The sequence below is a fragment of the Terrapene carolina genome, unplaced genomic scaffold (genome assembly GCF_002925995.2).
Source record: "Terrapene carolina triunguis isolate 2854851 unplaced genomic scaffold, T_m_triunguis-2.0 Scaffold58, whole genome shotgun sequence".
Classification (NCBI taxonomy): domain Eukaryota; kingdom Metazoa; phylum Chordata; order Testudines; family Emydidae; genus Terrapene; species Terrapene triunguis.
In genome coordinates, this window is record NW_020664409.1 from 90,212,064 (window position 1) to 90,233,644 (window position 21,581).

At 41.0% G+C, this 21,581-nt stretch overlaps 1 protein-coding gene across 1 annotated transcript in view; it reads right to left on the reverse strand.

Annotated features, from left to right (window-relative positions):
• Nucleotides 1-21,350, reverse strand: part of EXT1 (exostosin glycosyltransferase 1) — a 244,711-nt gene extending 223,361 nt beyond the window's left edge. The window contains exon 1 of the mRNA XM_024208589.3: nt 19,513-21,350. Coding sequence (XP_024064357.1) covers nt 19,513-20,474 — 962 coding nt within the window. The 5' untranslated portion in view covers nt 20,475-21,350. The remainder of the gene's footprint in view (nt 1-19,512) is intronic.
• Nucleotides 21,351-21,581: the final 231 nt, after the last annotated feature.

Genomic DNA, 21,581 nt, shown 5'->3' on the forward strand with positions numbered 1-21,581 from the left:
GATTAAATTAAGAGATGCCAAGATTTGCTAAAACAGACCTACGAACGTCCCAGTTACACTGAATGTGGACAGCTTGACTTTATACCATGGAGGCAAACACACTGGTCACACTGGACTGACTAAAATAGTTCCACATTTTTGTAGCCCTGATGTAACTCCACCAGTGTTAGCTCTAACGTAGATGCACAGCCAACCACCACAGGAGTTTGACACTGTCAATTAACAGGGTTACACAGGAAAGCATTAAAAAACACAGACAACAGCCAGCAGCCCATCTATCCCAAGACTCTCAATGTTGCTAATGCTGGCAGAGCTGAACCAGTATCAGCACCGGGGAGAAGTTTTTAGAGTTTCCTCAGCACAGACAAGGTCCTTAAATCATGCAACCTTTTGGACCTCCCCTTCTCCATCATTTTCCCCAGCGGTTCCTGGCAAAGAGTAGCCCTGTCCCCCTCCTCACCCCTGTCTCTCTCTCTCTCTCTCTCTCTCTCTCTCTCTCTCTCACACACACACACAGTTGGGCCTTGCCTTCTCTTTTCTAGATGTAGTGGTGGAGTCACAAACACTTCATCTTCCCCAACTCTGTATGAAGAACCACATCTATTGTCGTTTCAACTTCCATACCATTTTCCAGCACCTTATCCCCTCACTGAGTCCAGAACGAGATTATCCTAGCAAAGAAATCTGAACCCTTTTGAAGTCTATGGAAGTTTTGCCATTGATTTCAGTGGAGTCAAGACTTCACCTAGGTGCCTGAGCTAAATTTAAATAATTCAATATTGAATAACCTCAAAGTAGAGAAGCAGAGGGTATGGGTGTATTAGAGTAGAGCAATCCACTGTATTATACTGTTCAAACTGTTCTGAATCTCTCAAAGGAGTTGGTATGCAAGGCTAAGGGTCAGGCCAGCCCTTATTTTTTAATTCACACCTGTTTTCCAACCCCTAAACAGCAGCACCATCAGAGAGTTTTCCTTTAAGTTTCCATCCAGGTAAACATTGACACAGAAAATCCAGGCAAATTGGCCATAAATCTCAAACTCAGAACATCACAGGGTCAGATCCACAAAGGAGAAAGTGTTTGAGTGCAAAGAGTCATTTACAAAAAGGGTACCCAAGTATTTTGGTGATGGTGCCTTAAAAATAATATTATTTCACTTTATGTCAAGTTTCAAAAAAGGGAAAATGCACTCTGTTTTACACCTCTACCCCGATATAATGCGACCTGATATAACACAAATTCGGATATAATGCGGTAAAGCAGCGCTCCGGGGGGGCGGGACTGCACACTCCGGCGGATCAAAGCAAGTTCGATATAATGCGGTTTCACCTATAACGTGGTAAGATTTTTTGGCTCCCGACGACAGTCTTATATCGGGGTAGAGGTGTACCACCTTTCAGATAATAAAAAGAACCCCTTAAAATAAATTAAAAAGAACTGGTGTCATACTGATGGCATAAATTCAGCTAATGGCTATATCTTTTCACATTTACACTAGCAAAGTAAATCCCTTTCACTCCAGTGACACAAGGTTAAAAGCTTTCTTGTGCAAAATCAGAAGCCAGCTTGAGTTTTAAATATAATGCTGCTTTGCATTTACACTGCAACAAGGATGACAAAATGTTTTACAGACATGAATTAAGTAAGCCTTCCAGGTAGATACCATCCCTGATTTACAAATGGGGAAAGTGGAACCACTGAGACAAGGGACATGGAGAGGCTCACTTGGGATCCTTCATGAAAAACAAAGGAACAATAAACTGCATGAGAAGAGAATTCATCTTTAAAACTTGGATAATTTGACTTTTAAATGAGAGCTGCTGGGTTCCATAATCTCTGAAATATACAGCATATTTAGTTTATGTGTGACATGAGACTATGCTGCAAGAAGACACATTTACAAACCAGCACACAGTCTGGCACTCAACCCCATTTTTTGCGGGGGATGGGGAGGGTTTCTGTCTCAACAGATCAAAGGCTCCTGGCCATGGGAACTGAAACAGCTCACATAACAAGGCAAGGTACCTTCCATCACACTATCTGCTAATGATGATTATCAGCTGACTAAAGGCACAGAAGAGCCACAACAATTCTGTCAGGAACTATAGCTGGCAGCCTGCACATTACACTAATATCTTCCAGGGAGCTGGGGGAGGACATGAGAGGAGGAATATTCTTTCAAGTAAACCATTCGAGACATAGCAGCAGCCGATTAGACCATAAATGTGAACAGGAACTGCCTTCAACCTAGGCAAGAATGCCTTGTCCTGGAAGTGCAGTCTGGCCTCAGCAGCGGACACCTTGTTGTTTTGTCTGTGGCTAAGTTCTACTGCATTTTCCTCTCTGCAAAGGGGCTTGCATTAGGAGAGTGATTTCGAGGGGGGAATTCTCTCTGCCAGGGTATCATTTAGCAATTTATTACATGCCCTCAACCCCATTGTTTCCAAGCCTGGAAGAACAACAAAAGCCGCTGTTAATCAATATTCAAAATTATAAGGCTTGCCTGGCAGACAGGAAGCAGCACCTAAGGCAGATCTGCCTTTGAGAAGGTTACAATTCCTGCAAGGGGCAAAAAAGGAACTGAGACTTTTGTATCAGTTTAATTAATTGTGCAAACAAGAATAGGGCCTGAATCTGTGAGGTGCAAAGTGTCACTGAGTTGAAGGTGCCCAGCACGCCACAGGATTGACCCTATAGTTCTTGTGAACAAGTTCAACAACATTATTATTATTCAAATTAGTGATTAATAAAAACAGACATGTAGTGCAAATTTTTCATCAACACGGATTCCTTGCAAGGAATTTTCTGATATTTTGCCATTGTAATTCTTGTGAACTGTTGGGATACCGAACTTTAATATCTAGCTGGCTTAAGTGCTCTTGTGCCACCTCTTCCTAGTAAAAAACTGGACTTTAATGCAAAGGATTGGGTCGATAGCACATACAAGGATCTGCAGCATCCTGGAAGCACATAAAACTGTCACTAGTGAAATAGTACGCCATGTGATTGCTACCAACTCTAGCTTCTTCTTTAATCTTGCAGTAGCGGACGCACCACCATGGGAGGATGTGATCTTCACTTGGCACAGGGTGCTGGATGGAAGCAATGCAGACATGCTCAAGAGATGTAGCCCCTACAGGCATAGACACTGCTGCAGAAACTGTTAGCAAAACCCCACGGCACAGCTACTTTTTGATACTGATAAATGGATTTTGCAGGGTTGCAGCAATGCAAAGCAAACCATCAATTTGTCTGCTTTAAAAATAAAATCTAAGGGGCAGCACAATGTAACCTGATTGAAAGTCTCTTGAAGTCAATGATAAGTCTCCAATTGACTTGAATGGGCTTTGGATCAGGCCCACAATGCTCCAGTGAGAACCAAAATCAAACGAATTCATCAGCTGAGAAAATTCCATCAAGAGTAGGGACCAAATCTGTGGTGCCAAACCCACATCCAGACTCTGTGCTGGATTTACACTGAAGTTAGCGGGAACTACAGGCACCCATGTACTCTGGAAAAAATAATCAGACCCCTTTTACTGAAGTGCCTAACTTCAGGGATCCAATCCTGAAAATTTTGGCCTTTGTTCCTTATACTTTTAAACTAAGGATTCCCTCCCTTTCTATACTATATCCTTTAAACAAAAAAAATTTGGAGGGAAATGTTAAAGGACGGTACTAACTATTTCTCCTGCTCTCACCCTTATGGCTGCCCCATTAAAATTAGGGATGTAAAAGTTTAACCTGTTAATGGGTTAACCAAGAAGCTTGATGCTTATCGGTTTCTGTTATCAATTAAACTCCGCCCGGGGATCCCCACTCCTGGCCCCAGGCCCAGAGATCCCCACTCCTGGCCCCGCGCCCGGGGATGGACCACGCAGAGCCCCGAGGATGGGCCAGCAGCCAGGAGTCCTGGGTGTGGGGCTGGCAGGGAGGAGCACCGCCTAGAATGTGGGGGTGCTGCAGTACCCCCCGCACCCATAGTTCCCCAGTTAAACGTTTAACCACATAACCAATAGAATTTCAATTGGTTACACGGTTATTGTTTTTACATGTTATTTACATCCCTAATTTAAAGGGTCCATTTTAGACAAATAAAGAGCACCCACCTATCGTTATATGTAAGGAATGGGTTCAAATGTTCTAATCACTGACTCTTCACTAACTGGGAGAAGGGTTAAAAAAAAAGGAAAAAGTACAAAGGGATCCTTTATCCTGTGGGTAGAATTAAAACCAAGTGGAAACGAGCTCATTCTTAGGCTTATAAACCAAGCCTTTACAGATAATTATGTTTTATTACTCTTCATTTTATGAGCATTGTGTTATACAAAACAAATACCAGATGCCTATTTGTTTTATTCATTTTAGGGGGAGTGGGGGAAAAAATCTCTACCAGCACTGTTATGAGCAGCGCTGCTTTTAATTAAACTCAATGCACAATGAAGGCATAAAAATTAATACTGTTTGAAACCAGCAGGTAGGAAGCAAATATATCCAACTGTAACTGCTGAATCCCCTCTCCCTTGGTGCCTGCACTGCAAGGGGGAACATTCACAAGCCTATTACTTAGGAGCTGGAATTCGCAGAGCTGGTGCTCTTGCGCAAGGTCATTTATAGATTTCATTTTTGTGAAAGATTAATGCCAGTCTTCGCAGAAATCAAAAAGCTGGTGGGGAAAAAAAATCAATGGGAATTTGACACCACCTGTGTTAAAATGACACGCCAAGGCCCACGCAGAAACACACCCGTAATAAGTGAGAGCTGACTCTCTTAAGCCACATTAGGCGACCTGCTGAAATGGAACAAATAGGATACGCTGCTGCCACCTTAGAGAAAAGGCAAAGGATGTGCAAAGTGATTTCTGGCTAGCCTGGAGTGAATCACACTGTCTTCTGAAAAAACAGTTAACGTGCTGATACCTTTCAAAGCAGGGGTCTAATTCTTCAACCATTTATTCACTGGAATCAGTGGGATTACTCACCTGAGTAATCCCTGCTCACATGAGTAAGGCATGCAGGATGAGGCCCCTGATTTGAAAGGGGGGCCATGTATCTGTAGAGCCCCGCAAATCCACAGATCTCCGCAGACCATTTTTGCGGATCGGCTGTGGACACATTTTTGTATTGATTCAGGGCTCTATATATCTGTAATTTGAAGAATACCATTGCTCTTTTCAGATTGAGGCAAACAAATCCAATATAACAAAAGCAAAAATTTGACACATTTTCTCCAGAAAATAAATTAAATCTGACTTTTCAGCAGTCCGATATAAATGATGAGTTGCCTGGAGGCACCAGGGGAAAACTATTTCCCATTTACGATACTGGTTTCCTTTTTAATTTTAATCGCATTCAGATGTGATTCTGGCAGACCCAAGAGTGACTCCTTAGGTCAGGCTAATGTTAACTCCACATTGTAAATCCAGTTTTCAACATCATATCTAGTATTTGTTTAATGTTACCTTCCCCAAAGAGAAGCTGATCTTCCTGAAATTTTGCGTACAGCATCTCATCCCAGAGTAGAGTTTTTCTGGAAAGTTTGGGTGTTTAAAATTATATATTACACACACACACACACACACTTTCAGTTATGGTGCAACAGTAAATGAAGAGTGAAGTAGCTACATCCTTTAGTTTTTCATTTTTAGAGCCTTTCATACTTTACTTTTTAAAGTAGAAGAATTATTGTACAGAATTTGTAATACGTTATCTGTATTTTAGAGAAAATCCACTGATACTTGCTTTTCAACCTTATCTATTTCCTAATGAAATTTGTTTACAAATACATGATAGATTCTGTATACTTCGGTAATCCAGTCAGTTAATTCATTATAGTCCTTGCCTATAACGAGACCACAAAATGCCATTATACTGATCAGTGTATCGATTGTGAAACACAGTTACCCTCATAGTAAACTAAGTTAAACTAAATAAAATAATAATATAGAATCACACCAACAGGACAATTCAGGATTAAAGTCCCAGTAGCAAATGTCTTAACATTTCTAGCCCCCTAATTTTACAGACAGACATGACACAGCAGAACTCACTTGGAATCATTTCATTATAGCCCAAGTTACAAACATTGTGGCTAAATTAAATAAATACATTAGATACAAGGAATAATCACAATCCACTAAAACTGGAAACAATAAAAAATAAAAAAGTCTACACTCACTGAAGTTCAACAATGTTCTTTTGCATTAACCAAAAGAGAGTTATCTGCATTAGTCACTTCATGTCTTATTTTTATCCCTCTAGTATCTCGAGACATCAGTCAAGACTGGAGCACCACTGTAAAACCACATAATAAGAATTGGTGGTCCCTACTGACAAGGTGCTTACAATCTCAATAGAGATGACAGACAACAGAGAAGCAAGGTGTGGGAGGAAATAGTATACAAATAAAAGGATCAGGGCGAAAGGTGGGAAACATCATGTTACTTCCACTTCATGGGAAACATGCGAAGTTCAAGGATAGCTCTGGAATTCTCTCCCTTCTGGCAGGTTCCAGCCTGGATCTAGAAAGGCTCTCACCATCTCCTTGTTATTAGGAAAGTTGGTCCTTTCTTCTCAGACATGGACTTCACCTTCCCTTCCTTTAATCTAGGTGGTCATTGTTCATTGAAGTTGATCTGAAAGCTGCAGCACTTGCAGAATCTCCTCCATACCAAGATGCATGGGAGCAGTGAGCCCAGCCTTCCATAACTGAAATGGCTACTCGTAAACCAACAGACATATTTCAAGGCACTATTATTATTATTATAGTATATGAAGTCTTTAACCGAGGTGCAAGGTACTGAAGCAGGATCTTTAATCATACGTCTCGCCAACAAAACCACTACCAGCTGGGTTCTTTACTTAGCTTCTCAAGATTCTGTCTGGTTTGTGCCCAAGGCAGGACCCTCTCAGAGGTAAGACTTTGCTCTTGGAAGTCTCTCCCTGAGAATGTCTTCTGCAGCTCTTAGCACAGCTCTCAAATCCTTCCTATTTATATTGGTTCATATAGGACCATCCTATTCACCTTTACTATCTATCCTTCTGCACATATGTGGGTGAAGGAGGAGATTTAGTGCTGCAGATCGGGTTTATGATTGTGTTTTTCTCATGTAATATGTGAACAACGTGCGTATGATCAAGTGAACAAACCAACAGGAAAGCACGGATAAAGCACCAGAGTGTACTTTGTCACTTGCGTTAACAATTGTAGCTTAGCTTTAATTATGTATATAACTTTGCAACATACCAGAGCATCTACAGAAGTATATTTTGTAAATAAATAATAATACATAATAATAATAATGAAAAGTAGACCTTACTAAACTATGCCATTAATATTAGGGGGAGAGTGGTAGAAAACTGATCACATTGTTTGTGTGTGCAAATTATCCAGTTACTATGGTATTTTTGTATTTATTTAGGGCAGGGAATAGTCTACAGGAAAATGTGCCTGGGAGGCTTGTACCCATGATCTTTGAAGTGTCATCCATGTAACTTCACAGAGCCCTAACAACTCTCGTGCTTTGATTATTCTCCCTTCCCACCCCACCACCTCATTTAATCACTTTATTCTTGCCACAACAGCAGCCGGACAAACATAGTTGAGAGGTTCATGGCTGAACAAGTCACCCTGACTGACAGGAGGATTTGGAGAATTTTGATATTCCGGAGGAAGCAGAAGAAATTACCAAGCGGGGGGGAGGAGGGGCGAAGCAGGGACTACAAGGGTATTTATTAAAATGGTTGCATGTTCCCCAGAAAGAAAACATCTATGACACACACATCTTTGCTTTATGTCTAGCAATCAATGACTGCCCAATTTAGTCATGCATACATGAATTATCATATGCTGAACATATATAAAACCTACTTGAGATTTGTGTCAGGTCCAAAAATAAAATACAATAAAATAAAAATATATTTTAAAAGCACCTTTTATAAACTCCTCTGTATTTCCAAACCAATATTTGAGTCTAAGAGCAAGGCAGGCAGTAAGTTAACAATGGGCTTGCATTAAGAGATACAGAACTACAATATTGTATTTAAAGGAAGAGCAGGGGACAGAAATAAGGTATTTGATTGCTTGAAATAGTTCCCTGCCTTCTAAAAAGTTGGCTTAAAATTCCTATCTATAACACTCACCTTGCTGTTATAATTTTATTACCACTACTTTTGGGAATTTCTCTGGTACTTAATATGCAGAAATGGTACACAGGACTAGGTCCTGCTGCCATAGATAATGTGGTTCTAAGGGAAATCCATCAATTGTTAATGGCCATGCAAATTGTTGAAACTAGAGAGTTATTCACAGTTATCTCACTGTGATTTGGTAAGTGTCCATGCCTGATGTGATCACTCACTTGATATTTTATTCCATTATAATTAAAGTAGTATGCTTACCTTTCAGATGTTAAAATAAAAGGAGTGGGAAAAGATTTTATTTTTGTTTTTAGTTATTTTAGGTATACCTGTACTTACCTGAAGTTTTTACATAAAGATTCCTCCTAAAGAATAAAATCACTGCCAGCTGAAATGCTTAAATCCATCTGATCAGATATTAAAGTACTTAACCTGCACTTAATTTTAGGCTCAGATCTTGAAAAAGACATATGCATGTGCAGAACTTTATCCACTGAATGCCTTAGTAGGACTGGGGCCAAAAACTGCAGATTAAGCACTTTTTAAACTTCTAATCAGAGGACTTAAACATTTCTATTGCTTAGGCTAGAACAATTTGTTGTTTAATAAGTTATATACAGATTTCCTCAAACTCATAATGAGTTCAGTGTCTTGCATAACCAACTCACTGATTATTAATTTTCAGCTTTACTGCAATTCTTACATATCAGATGCAGTTTTCTTGTCTGAGATTCCTTGTTTTTACTAAAATGTGGCTTGGGGTTTGATTTTGTTTTTAACAGCTCTCAAAGGGAAAAAAGTTACTTTTCAGGAGTACTTCAAAAGGAAATCATATTACACAAAATAAACCCTAGTATTATATTTCCTGTTTGGATTAGATAAATTATATTTAATTTAAAAAATTCCATCTGCTAGCACCCAGCACAATGGTCAATGGCAAATCAAGGAGATAAAACATTTATATGTTTATCTTCCTGAAATAGCTCATTGAGTGTATGTGCAGAGAAACCCAAACCAAGCCTTTAGAAATATAAACCCAGACACTATAAGCCAAGAATTGTCCTTCCCTTCATCTCCAGATCACCGGCTTGATTTCCAGAAGCAGCCTCTGATTCCGCACCTGCAGACAATAGTGGATGCAATTTTGATAGCACACTTCATAGCAGTTCAACATTAAACTACCCAATTGCACCTGTAAATCAGGTACTGCTATAAAATGTGCCTGTAATTATTTGCAGGTGCAAAAATTAGAAGAGTTGAAACTCCTCTGAAAAGAATCAATGCCTCTCACTAAACTGGTTATGTAGCTACATGAATGTGTGAGAGACACATAAACTGATGCCCCAAGGACTAAAAATGGGCCAAGCAAACTAAAGCACAGAGCACTGGTACCAGTACTTGCTCCCTTAGGAAGCCCATATACAATGGTAGGAGTATGTTCTGTGCCAGTTTGTGCTCTGCTCACTCTGCCAGACCAAAGGCAGGTTTACCTGCAACCTGCTCACTCCAATGCCGAGGGGGAATGGAGCAAGTTAATCTGGTGGCCAGAGCAGATGAAGGCACCCATTCAGACCCACTTCCATCTGCTGCAAGGGGTGGAGGTGTTTATGGAGGAGCTGCATAGGAAGACAAAGCATCACCGGTAACCCTTCCTTTGAAGGGCTGAGGAAAGGGAGCTATCCCAAATTGGTAGGAGGGTAGGAGCACAAGCACTTCCTCCACCCAGGAGCTAAGACAGAAAATGAAGAGCACTCCAGGAGCGAGAACCCCCCGCCTCTCAGCAATGGAGAGGACAGCGGGCCTGGCACTGGGGAAGGAGGACAGATTGCTGAGACCCTAACACCACTTCCACCTTTGCAATCTCCACCACACACTGCAAGATAGCCACTAAGTGAGGACTCAGCTACACCTACAGATAACCGAGTCCGTTCACACACAGTCGCCCCCCTTTTTCATTTACACAGAACATGAGCTGTATCCTGCAGGAGGTGCAGCTCAAACACCTACACACACAAATCTGTAGGGGAGAGGTTTGTTTCACCGGTGCATGCGATTCCCATTAACAAGGCAGCATCCAAACTTATTGAGGAAAGCAACAATACCTCCCCTTCAAACCCCTCCACTGGTTTCCCAGCCAGCCCATAACAAATCTAAGATCCTCCTAGGATCCTTCAAGGCTCAACACAATCTCAGCCTAACCTGTAACTCATTTCTGCTCTCCCGAGCTCTGCTCACGCCCTACTTTCCTCCCAGTCCTCCCTTCACCAACCCCTCCCAGCCGCACACTTTCACTCAAGCTTTCCTCCTTCTTTCTCCTATTAACACAAGACATTCCATCTTCTCCCTCCTTCCGGGAACCTTTCCCTCTTTGTTCTGGACTGCTGTCTTAGATTGTAAGCTTTGGGTGGCATCTTATTCTACATTTGTAGAGTATCATGTACTTTTTTTACAGCCCCAAATAACTGATTAATAACAAACCTGGGATCCCCTAAGGAACTGAAGATTCGGTTTAATGTAACATGTCATGCTGCTGGAGAAGGAAATGTTATTATAATAAATAATAAATGTTATTATAGGTGCTGATGCACATATCCCCAGAACTAAGACTGGGCTTAAATTGTTCACTTTCATCAATAACACATCTCATGTGACTATGTTTACAGCAAATCCAATGTTTTCAAAAAACCTCAAGTATATAATTACAATCTATTACAATTATGCAAAGAAATAACATTACAAAGAGGCCTTCTCATTTCCCATTCTTAGCACTGAATACTTTTGTTTTTCAGCCAATCAACTAAATTAGCCCTAATTCTGTTTCATTCAGACACACAAAGAGTATATTAGAGAAAAAAGTGAACAAACAGGAAATTCACTTAGGAACCGGTTTTTAGCTTTCATGTGTTCCTGGACTAGAAATTGTCATGGGGAAAAAAAGTCAACTTAAATAAGAACAGCTTTAGTGAATTTATTAACGGCATTGCAAGGTCACATGGAACATTTACCAGTTATGGAGACACCTATAGCAGCTGTAAATGTGACAACATCTGGTACAGTTTGAGTTATGTGGGGTGAATTAAAAATTGTATATACTTAAAGGCAACAAAGTCATCCCTTCCAACACCGTGACCCAAGACAACTCTGTCACAGATGAAGCAAGCAAGGGAATCTTAGTTTGGAGAACATCAGTTACTAGAAGCTGAATAAAACATCAATTATCTATCCTTGCCTCATGAAATATAACTTGACACAGCTGACAATAATTAAGACTCGATCCTTAGGTAGCACTTTACAGATCTCAAAGTGTTTTAAAAAGGAAAGCAAGTGGCATTCTCCACTATTTTGAAGACGTGCAAACTAAGTCACAGTGTGGCGAAATAACTCATTCAAGGTCACACAGCAGGTGAATGACAAAGCTGGGAACAGAATCCCAAATCAGGTCTGCTGCCTCTTATCCTTTGGACCACAGTGATATGGAAGGAATAGGTTGGAAACTCATGAGATACCATGTGACAACAGTACCAATGCAGTGCAGTATGGAGGGAAACTGGAAAAAAAATCTAATGTACTTTAATATGAAATCCAACATTATGAATGATGAATCCAACATTAAAGCCTCCACTGTACAAGTTAACACAGCTCAAAAAGCCACACTAGATCCCTACCATGACTCTTTGGAAAGGACATGATTAGGAAGTTAAACAAAGAGGTATCTCATTACAACACCAGAGCAAAAGAAACTTTGATCAAAACCGGACAGCCAATGTTAATATTTAAAAGTATCCAAACAAGATATGTTGGGAGAGATAAGTGGCGAATGCACTACATTTAAAATGGACAAAGAAGAAAGAAGTGCCACCTTCCTGCTGTTATTGTAGCATCCTAGGCTTCTTTGGTTGCTTTTAATAATATGTTTTGTAGTTCAGCAAAGCCACACTAACCAAAATTCAGATCTCAATCAAAAAGAGTCTGCTTACTAAGAACACGTATATAGGCTCCTATCGAGAAACGCAGTGAGACACGTTCTTTCCTGAATCGGGGTCATATACTTGAAAATATTGCTCCCTTTTTTGTATGAAACATACTGCTCTCTCCTTCAAACCCTTCCTTAAAGCCAGTTTCTTTCATGACTTTTCAATATATGGATCTCCTCTTCTAGGATATTGACACCTAAACTATTGTCCATATAATATGTCATCTAAGTTAGATTATAAGGCTTTCAGGGAAGGGACTGTTACCATATATGCTTTATAAGTTTTGTATACATCTACAGCCCCATAAAAAAACTTTAATATTCATTTTATTTTTAAAAACCCATTACACAACAATAAAAAACAAAGACAAACATTAAATAAGTGTTTTCGTCCCAGCCTATCGAGATGAAGGGGTGAGGAGAAACAGACTTCAGAATACAGTGTGATCTATAACAGGGTTTTGTTTTAAAATAAAAATATCCTAAAGTATTTGCTAATGTGGAAAGCTGTGGAACCTTAAATATAACCTAAAGTTATACTCATGCATTCTTCTGTGCATAGGATATGCAACAGACACACACACATATTGCATCATCACATTTAGATATAGCCAAATCCTGTGGAAGAGGAATCAGTCATCTTAATGGTACAGAGCATGCTATTTAACTTATTTTTAAAACAGTCTCTAAATACTTGCTTGGGTGCCTATTGATTAATTTCTCTAGTTAACAGAATGGTTGGTTTATCAATGACCACAAACCTCCTTGGATATTCAGAGAGAAACTTTGTAGACAGAAAGAAGAAGAGACAGTGAATACAGATAATGCTCCAGAAATCACCATATTAACAGCCAGTCCTCTCCACACCCACCCTTTGAGTAAATAAGTCTTTCCTTCTCTTGCTATGCAAAGTGTTTTCCTTTAAAACAAACTGAATGGTGGGGTGTGGGGGGTTGGAAAGGGGATGGTGTTTTTAAAACATTAACTACAAATATCTGACACAGATGCTTAATTATCCTAAGCATGGAATGTAGGAGTAACCTCACACTGGGGTTCAGAATGATTTACCTACACAGGAGCAGCCATACTTAATCAGACCGATGGTCCCTCCCTAGTTCACTACCTTGTGACAAACAGGGGTTGCTACTAGATGCTTTGGAGGAAGGGGCAAGAAACCTTCCAGCAGATGACTATGTGATAACCCTCACACAGGGAAAGTTTCCTCCTAACCCCAAGTAGTTAAGAGTTTGGTTTAAGGCCTGAAGCATGATGGGAATATGTATGTGCATGCCTGTATACACCCATTCACACATGCAATCTTTTTCAGAAAAGGCCTCCCACGTCTGTCAATGGCTACAAATGGAATGCATGTATAAAATCTCCCCTCACTCTGAAGAAACAATCAGAGAATCCAGAGATTTTATGTCCCCTAATACAAGATTAAACTGTGAATGCTTACTAGTAAGTAGTATGCTAGGACCAGTCAGGATCAGTAGCCTGCCCCAAGGAGCTCACTATGAACATAAATGAGACCACTAAGTATTGGCAGGGGAGAGGGAAGAACAATACAAACAGAGCAATCAGGGTGAAGATCATTAATTTTGTGTTTTCTTGTTTTACTTGTTCTTAAAAAAATAGCTATAGTAAGGGATGGGCTGGGTGTGTAAGGGGGAATGGTTAATAGGAACAAGAAAGGGAAAGGCAATATTGAGGACCGCATGAAGGAAAGGATAGAAGGGGGGGGGGTGGACTGTGAAGCAGGTGTAGAGGCAAACAACTGAACAGCAGTGAGAAATAAGCCTCCGGAACCAAAATATAAGGAAGGAGTTTCATAGCATCACCACTGGCTGAAAGTTCAGAAGGTGCCATTGCTGCAACTGTCACCTCAGCTCCCAGCTCCTACCTGTGATCCCAGGGACTAACTCCGCCTAGAAGTTTTGTTTTCCCACCTGGCAGAAGAGGCCCTGGTGTCCTGGGAGGAGACCCATTCTATAGGTACATATACATACACACCATTTTCAGCACAAAAATAACGCAGAAGGAAGAGCCTATTAAAACGACGTCTTCAAATGTCTCCGTTTTGTGGGAAACCTGGTAAATGCCAATGCCCAACTATTTGCTGCATTTTAAGGAAAAGCATTTTAAATCAGCAGTATGACGATCAAGTAACTGGAAGTTGATAGGACAGCAGTTTGATGGGGAAAGCAGCCAAGCAGCTGGGATGTTCTGAGAAAATGCCCAGGATCCTTCAGTGGCTCTTGAACTTCTCCAAACCTACAGTTTGGAGAAGAAGCCTACTGGTTGTATCAGATCTATAGGCCAACTCTGGTCCTACTGAGGTCAGTGGCTTCAAACAGGAACAGAATTTGGCCCCGTATGACCATTCAGCCTTTCATAAGTATCTACACTGAACTTGAGGGTTTCTTACTCATTCCTAAATAGCAGCTTAAAAGGTGAACTGAAATTTTTTTTAAAAACAAATCTTACTTACAAGATGCCAAATCAGTAAAAGAATTTATGCAGAGACTTAAAGGGGACAAATATGTTGACAATTTAATATAACATATTTGAAGCTCAGCTCCTCTATTTGCCTGCCAAGATCCAATTTTAAAGTTTGGAGTCTCCCTTGTGAGACTGCCTAACGAGGGAGGACTTTAGAAAAGGACTTAGGGGTTTGTACTGCTAATTCTAACAGAGGACACCCAGAACCCCAGACTCTATATTCTTGGCAGGTAAGAAAAGACAGTAACCAGTTAAACATTTAATTTTTTCCCTTTTTGTTCTTTATTATGCTTCATTATAACCTTCACATAGGTATCCATAAAAATGCTTAGGACAATGGTTCTTTCAGCATAATGTACGTCTATCTGTAAGTTACATATGGTATACTAAAAATGAATGGAAATTTGTAGAGATACATTCATCTAGCATAAGCATGCAATAGGTTGGTACTATCTAGAGAGATGCCACATATTTATAGGTGCATATACAGATGTCTAGTTGGATTTTGGTCTGCTGAGCCTATATTCCATGTACTGAAAAGGAGAGTGCTCAGCTGGGTGTTTACGGGCCTCTAAAATGTTCCTCATTTCAGGCTCAAAGTGGTCTACGTTCCACACCAATTTGGTGGAACTGATCCCACATCACTTTCCGTTCCCTGCATGAAGCATTTCTCTGTGTCCCTTATTTTGGGTTGTGGCCACACAACGTATCCTGTATTTGGGCGTTGGCTGATTGACAGGTGTAGCAGGCGAAGGTTTGAATAATGTCTCCCTTTGCTTATGCTCTGATCAGTTCATAGAGGCTACAAGAGCCAAGATCGTTCTACATGTATTCTGTCTCTCTCTCATAGCTAATCTATGGATTTTTCCATTGATGAAGTTTCCATCACTGATTCCACATAGGAGGATCTAATCCTTTTTACCATTGGTGGAGTATGAAGGGCCTGATCCAAAGTCCAATGAAGTCAAGGAAAAGCCTCCTATTGACTTCAGTCACCTTTGGATCAGGCCCTAAACATGTGACTACCATCACTGTTACTTTCTCCATTTTCTGAAAGGTGTGAGGTCAGGGCTATCCAGAGTCAAAAAGGCAAAGATAGCAATGTCTATAACCCAACCTATCTTCCACCTTAGAAAGATTTCAGTTTTTAGAAAATGTCTTGAAAGCTTCTGGCTACATTAGGACAGACATGCAGCTTGCATTTGTGTCCTCTATTACCTTTCTGACCACATCAATGGTAATCTGTAATATTACCTTCCAAAAAGTAACTTGACATTAATTTAACCTACCCATGAATTTTGCTTTTGTCAAAAGACAGTGTTTAGTCCACCTTTAAATGGCCTCTCTTTAACCTTCAATAAACACGGCACCTGTTCCTTTCAATGTATGCACCTAACCATTTCCAAAAGTGGAAAGTATCAAGATAAAATTTAAAAAAATCATATTGACAAGGAATTTTAAAAAAAGAGTGGTTCTAATGATAGACTATAGAAGTCAACCCTAATGAAGAGATTCAGGGGCAGAATACAGAAAGTATTTTTAAAAACCCTGTTTGCAATAGTCTAATCACGATAATGCAATTCATTTTAGTCTGCATCAGCTTTATCTGCCGAGATGCATAACTTTGATGAAAATTAATTAGCTCTCACATACAGATGGCTCTCTTAATAGAACTTATGAAGACTGAGCCAAATATGTCCCCCTTCTCAATAGAATAAGGTGCACTTTTCACTTTACATAAATAGAGAAATCATCAGTTGACTTTTCTCATCTCTTGGGGAAAGGGTAGAGGGAGAAAAGAGAGAAGCTGTATTCTGTAGAGATGTAGATCTTGCTTTTACCGGGCCCTAATCATTTTGTTCCAGGCAGAATTTCATTGCAAATAATGTCAATATTACCTTTTTTACAAAGTGACATTTTACATTGGAAATAAATGTAAATCATAACCTTACTCTGTTGATACGACATCATCAAGATTTTAAGTCCAATCATCTAGTTTAGCTGGCTTGACAAAGATTCTTCTTACAGCCAAGCTCAAATCATTCATGATGCACCTTGCATGGATCAATACTTCTGCACTTGCATGGATCAGTACTATATGAAGGGGATCATGTGATGAACACAAGCACAGAAACAAGGCAGTATAAATGCCACAGCAAATTTAAAAAAAAAAAAAAAAAGTGGCACAGAAGCTGACACAGAGAGTGAAATATTTGACTTGGCCAACTCCTTATGGACAAGCTAATCCATTTCTAATACACAATTCTTGGAGAATGCACATCATTTTAAAGCCATGAGGACATGTTGCTTAATCCAATCCAAAAATTGCAGAACAAAAGCAGCTCGGTCTGACCTGAGAGTCATGTGAATATGAATTTAGATCTAGCGTAGGCCTAGTTTTAAAATCATTATAACAAATTTCTTCTTTAACTGGTATAACCTTGTGCAATGTTATCTTTCTCAGGTGCAGTTTCAGTTACAGCTAATAGAGGACTACCTGTTACAACATTTACATATATATGTTATATATTCACATGTAAGAAATACTACTGGCTACCTGTAGCCATAATTGCCTCAGGATGTGACCTTGTCAGATTTCATACATTGAACAGAGTCAGCTATGATCAGTATTTGAATGGGAGAAAAGCAAAACTCAGGATGCTACAGGAAGTGGTATTCAGTAGGTGGCACACTTTGCCATAAATCAGTACAGAATCAATGCTTCAGCATTGTACTAAGGGACAGCAATATGCTCTTGCAGGTCTTTCAGATAAGATAAAAAGTTAAAAGGTCTTAACCATTTATGGTAATTCACAGGGGTATTAGCCCCAATATCCTGACCACAATTCCAATTCAACAACTAGATTCAGCTGACCTAAATTTCCTCCTGCAATCTTAAATAACTATGATTATCTCCACGTCCTGTCTTAAACTATTGCGTAGCGTTGCTGTGCAATGTTAAACAGTTACTGCACTCTACCCCAGATAGAGTTGCACTTGCCACTGAAGTGGACTAGCAGGCATCCCTATACTTCTTAGTATAGGTGTGTTTTTATTAATATTAATGTGTACTATAAGATGCATGTTGTACACTCCTTAATGAAATTTACCTGCACAGACATTGTAAATAATACAAGCTCAAGTTCCAATGTAATTCAAGTTCCCAATAGTCAAACCTTTGACTGGTATTTTTTTTGTGTTTTAAGAATCTAACAAAACTTTAAACCATAGTGAATTCTGCAGAATTCAGCAAGGTGGCTAACAGACATGAAAAGTGTAGACTCTCTCAGATTAAACAAGCATATGCCAGAAATCTCTGAAGGCTATAGGCATTTTCTCTCTCTCTCTGTTTTATGAAGAAGACATCAGTTACTATCCACAATTTAAAGGAAATCCCAGTTCATGAGTCAAATGTGTAAACATTTTGATTTGAGCTACACAATCTGGATTTACACCAGGTTTTTACAGGTTATTCATACTAAAAAAAAAATGATCAATTTTCTATGCTCAGAAAGTGGACAAAATAAAAAGCCAAGAAGTATTTATGAAGCTCCACACCACTTCCTTACAGGGCTCTAAAATAAGCAGTAGGTGGATCATGTTCATATCAAAGAAAGCACAGAGCTTTCCTGGGTTTCAGCGTTAGCTAATTCATTTATTTCAAACTTTGTGGCTAATGGCTGCAAGAGAAATTGGCAGCCAGTTGGAAATTTTGGTCAGCATGAATATCATTGTAACTTCTTCATTACCCTCTGCCAGGATTATTTTTCTCCCAGACTGTATTTCACTATCCACTGCAAACTCTTCCAGCCTTTGGCAGTTCCTGATGCAGCTCTAGATTGTACTAACTCAGCCATATAAAGTTGCTCTGTTTTTTAAAAAGTTCTGTTACATGGAAACAGACTATGCAGTTTTTGCATGGGAATATTTGCTCTGGAGCACACACAGCAGTGGTCAGCATTTAAATTAACTATTTCAAATTGACTAATTAGTATTGCCATTCTAGAGGTAATTCCTGAAAGTGATTTTTCAGCAGCTACATATATAAGCTACATAATTGCAAGGGATATTTGGGGAGAAGAGTAATACAGTACCCACCTAAACCACCTGGTTAAACTTGCCCATAGTGGCAGTATGCAAAGCACCAAAAGAAGAAAGGTAATCAAAGTGTTACACAGAGTATACAGAAATTGTCCCTAGCCACTGGCAAGAGTTATCAACATGGGAAAAAATACCACGGGACCTTAGAATCTGTGGGGTTTTCCTCCTTTACCCATTTGTATCATCTAGAGAAATAAGATTGTGCGCTATCTTACTACACCCCAATCTCTACAGATCACAGACTCAGTCCTATCACTGGACAAATGCTCTTTGAGAAAGACAAGACTGGGTGCACGCACACACACACACACACAATCACTGCACACACACTCTACAAGTCATCAGCTCTCTTTGAGCTTTGTCCTAGGTGGTTAACTTCAGGGCTAGGAAGGAAGAGGACGTTTACCCTGAAGAGACAAAATGATGAATGAATAGTGGAGCCAGATACCAGAGTAGCCTCTAGCAGCATCTTTGTTGCAAAGCCAAAGAGTGCGCACACAGGTCGTCAGCTCCTGGTCTAGCTAAACCCAGGAGAACCTACAGGACTTTGCATCCCATTGGAAATATTTTCCACAATGAGGTGCTTCCACCCCTATGCCCCGGTATATCTAAGTAACTTACTAACAGCTGGAAAGAATTTAAAGGGCAGGAAAAGAAAAATCATGGCTTTCCTGTGGCCTGAAAGTATGTAGCACATTTAAAAATGCAGATAGCTGACAGCTGCCTAGAACACGAGAGGCCAGAGAAAGCTGGCCTAACCTTAGGCAGGCAAACACAGAAGGGGCACTGGTCACTTACTTTTCATATTCGGTGTTGTCTCTATCGCAACGCGAATCCTTGTGCTTTTGCCAGTCTTTGCCATGCTTGCAGGTGGTCAAGAGGACAACATCCTCCCCGTTGTGGACGTGATATAAGGCATTCCTGGTGTCTGACCCTATCCCTGTCAGGTACCTTTTCCCCTTGAATACCAACATGTACTTCCTGAGAGGAGGGATGGTGTTAAACCTTAGAAATCCCTTCTCCCCTCCTGTCCTAGGATGATCCTTAGAAAAGAGCGGAATAGAAACATCGAAATTCGGTCTGAAGTTTTCAGTACTGATGCTAGCTTTAGCCAGCATCGCCTGGCCAATATCAAACCCTACGTCTTCAGTGTAATCGGGCCAGGTGCCGGAATATAAATTAAAAATTAAATGATTTCTACCATTGTTCCACAAGTGGAGGCTTTGCACTTTCGATCGCAGGTTGTGCACATACTGGGGTGACAACTGGTCTCTGTCTAAGGTATCCAAGCTCAGAACAAACAGGCAAGCTTGGCTCGGATCGGAAGTGTAAAACCTGGATCCCTCGATGGCTGCTAGAATGTTTTGGTAACTTTCGGCGATTTTCTCCCCTTTCTGCTGCGGGTACACGTAGACTTTGAAGCCGTTTTTCTTGCAAAGGGTGAAATCGAAGCAGGACTCCATGCGGCACTTCTTGCCTTTGTAGACGCTGGAATTGGCGTCTCTCTTCTGCCTAGGGGAAATGTGCACATTGTAATCCTCGTTTTCCAATTGATCCCAAGGAATGAAGGGGCGCAAAGCGTCCGGGAATCGGGGCCAATAGTGATCCGGGCTGGTGTGGTGCAAGCCATTCCTGCTACTGTGCTCCTCTCTCCTGCTTTGGTTTCTCGCTGCCCTGAACTGCAAGCCTCCGAAGTAAAACAAAAGGACGAGACAAGTGCCAGCTGAGAGCAGGATGAAATAGCGTTTTTTGGCCTGCATGTGTCCTATCTGGGTCAAGATGATTGTAAATAAACACAAGGATCACCCAAGTTTGCCAATCAACACTTTCAGCTCCAGTCCGCCATCTTCCCGCCTGCAAAGACTTCAAACTCTCTTCTACCACCTTCTCTTTATTCCTTTCCCAAAGCCTTGGACTGATGCAGCGCATGTGGGCGATTTCTTTAACTTTCTCCCCTTCTGTCTTTCATCTTTGGCTCGCACAATAGAGAGAGAGAGAGAAACAGCGAAGGCGAATAATTCACGCCCAGCCCGGGCTTGGAAAGCAAAGGGCTGGGAATTCTCTTGCATGCACCCACAGACACAGACACACACAAATGAAATAAGCACCAAATCCAGCTCCCTTCACCCCTCAATCAGTTGCAAGGCGGAGTGTATTTCCCCTCCCCCACTCTTTCTCTCTCTCTCTAGTGTTGCAAACGATCAAGGTACAGCAGCAACTTCAACTCATCCAAAACACTCCCGCAATAACCAAGCCCCCCGGTTCCAGAGCAAGTCAGCAACAGCTCACAGCCAGCGCCGGTTCACACAGCTATCATCATCACATCTTCCAGCTTGAGCGCCGTAACCTTACAAATCCCTGCATTTCTCTTTATTCTCTTCTGCAGAGGAGCTCCTAGACTCTGGTGCTGTTTACCCCTCTCTCCGCGATCTCTGTGAATGGCCCCCGGGATGGAACCAGCCGAAGCAGCGAAGATCCTCCTCCTTCTTCCTCCTCCTCCTCCTCCTTGCCCCCGCCCCCCAGTTAGTCAATGAGGTGCGAGCTGCCGAAGCACGGAGGAGGCTGCCTGCCCCGGTTCGAACGTCGCCGATCGCAGAGTTCGATCTCCGAACGTTACCCGGTTCTGAACGTTGCACTTACACATTCCATTCCCCGACACCACAGCGCTGACCTCATCCATCCACGCAGCCCGCTCCCCCATTGGCTGAGCGTCACGTCCGGGGTGGGCGGTGCTTCCGCTGCACCCATTCATAACCCCCCAGCCGGAGGATACAGTGTTGCAGTAGTATATTAAATGGAAACGCTTTGGGGACGGGGTGAGTGAGAGAGAGTGTTGCTGGGGAGGGGGGTTCCCCTCAAGGGGATGC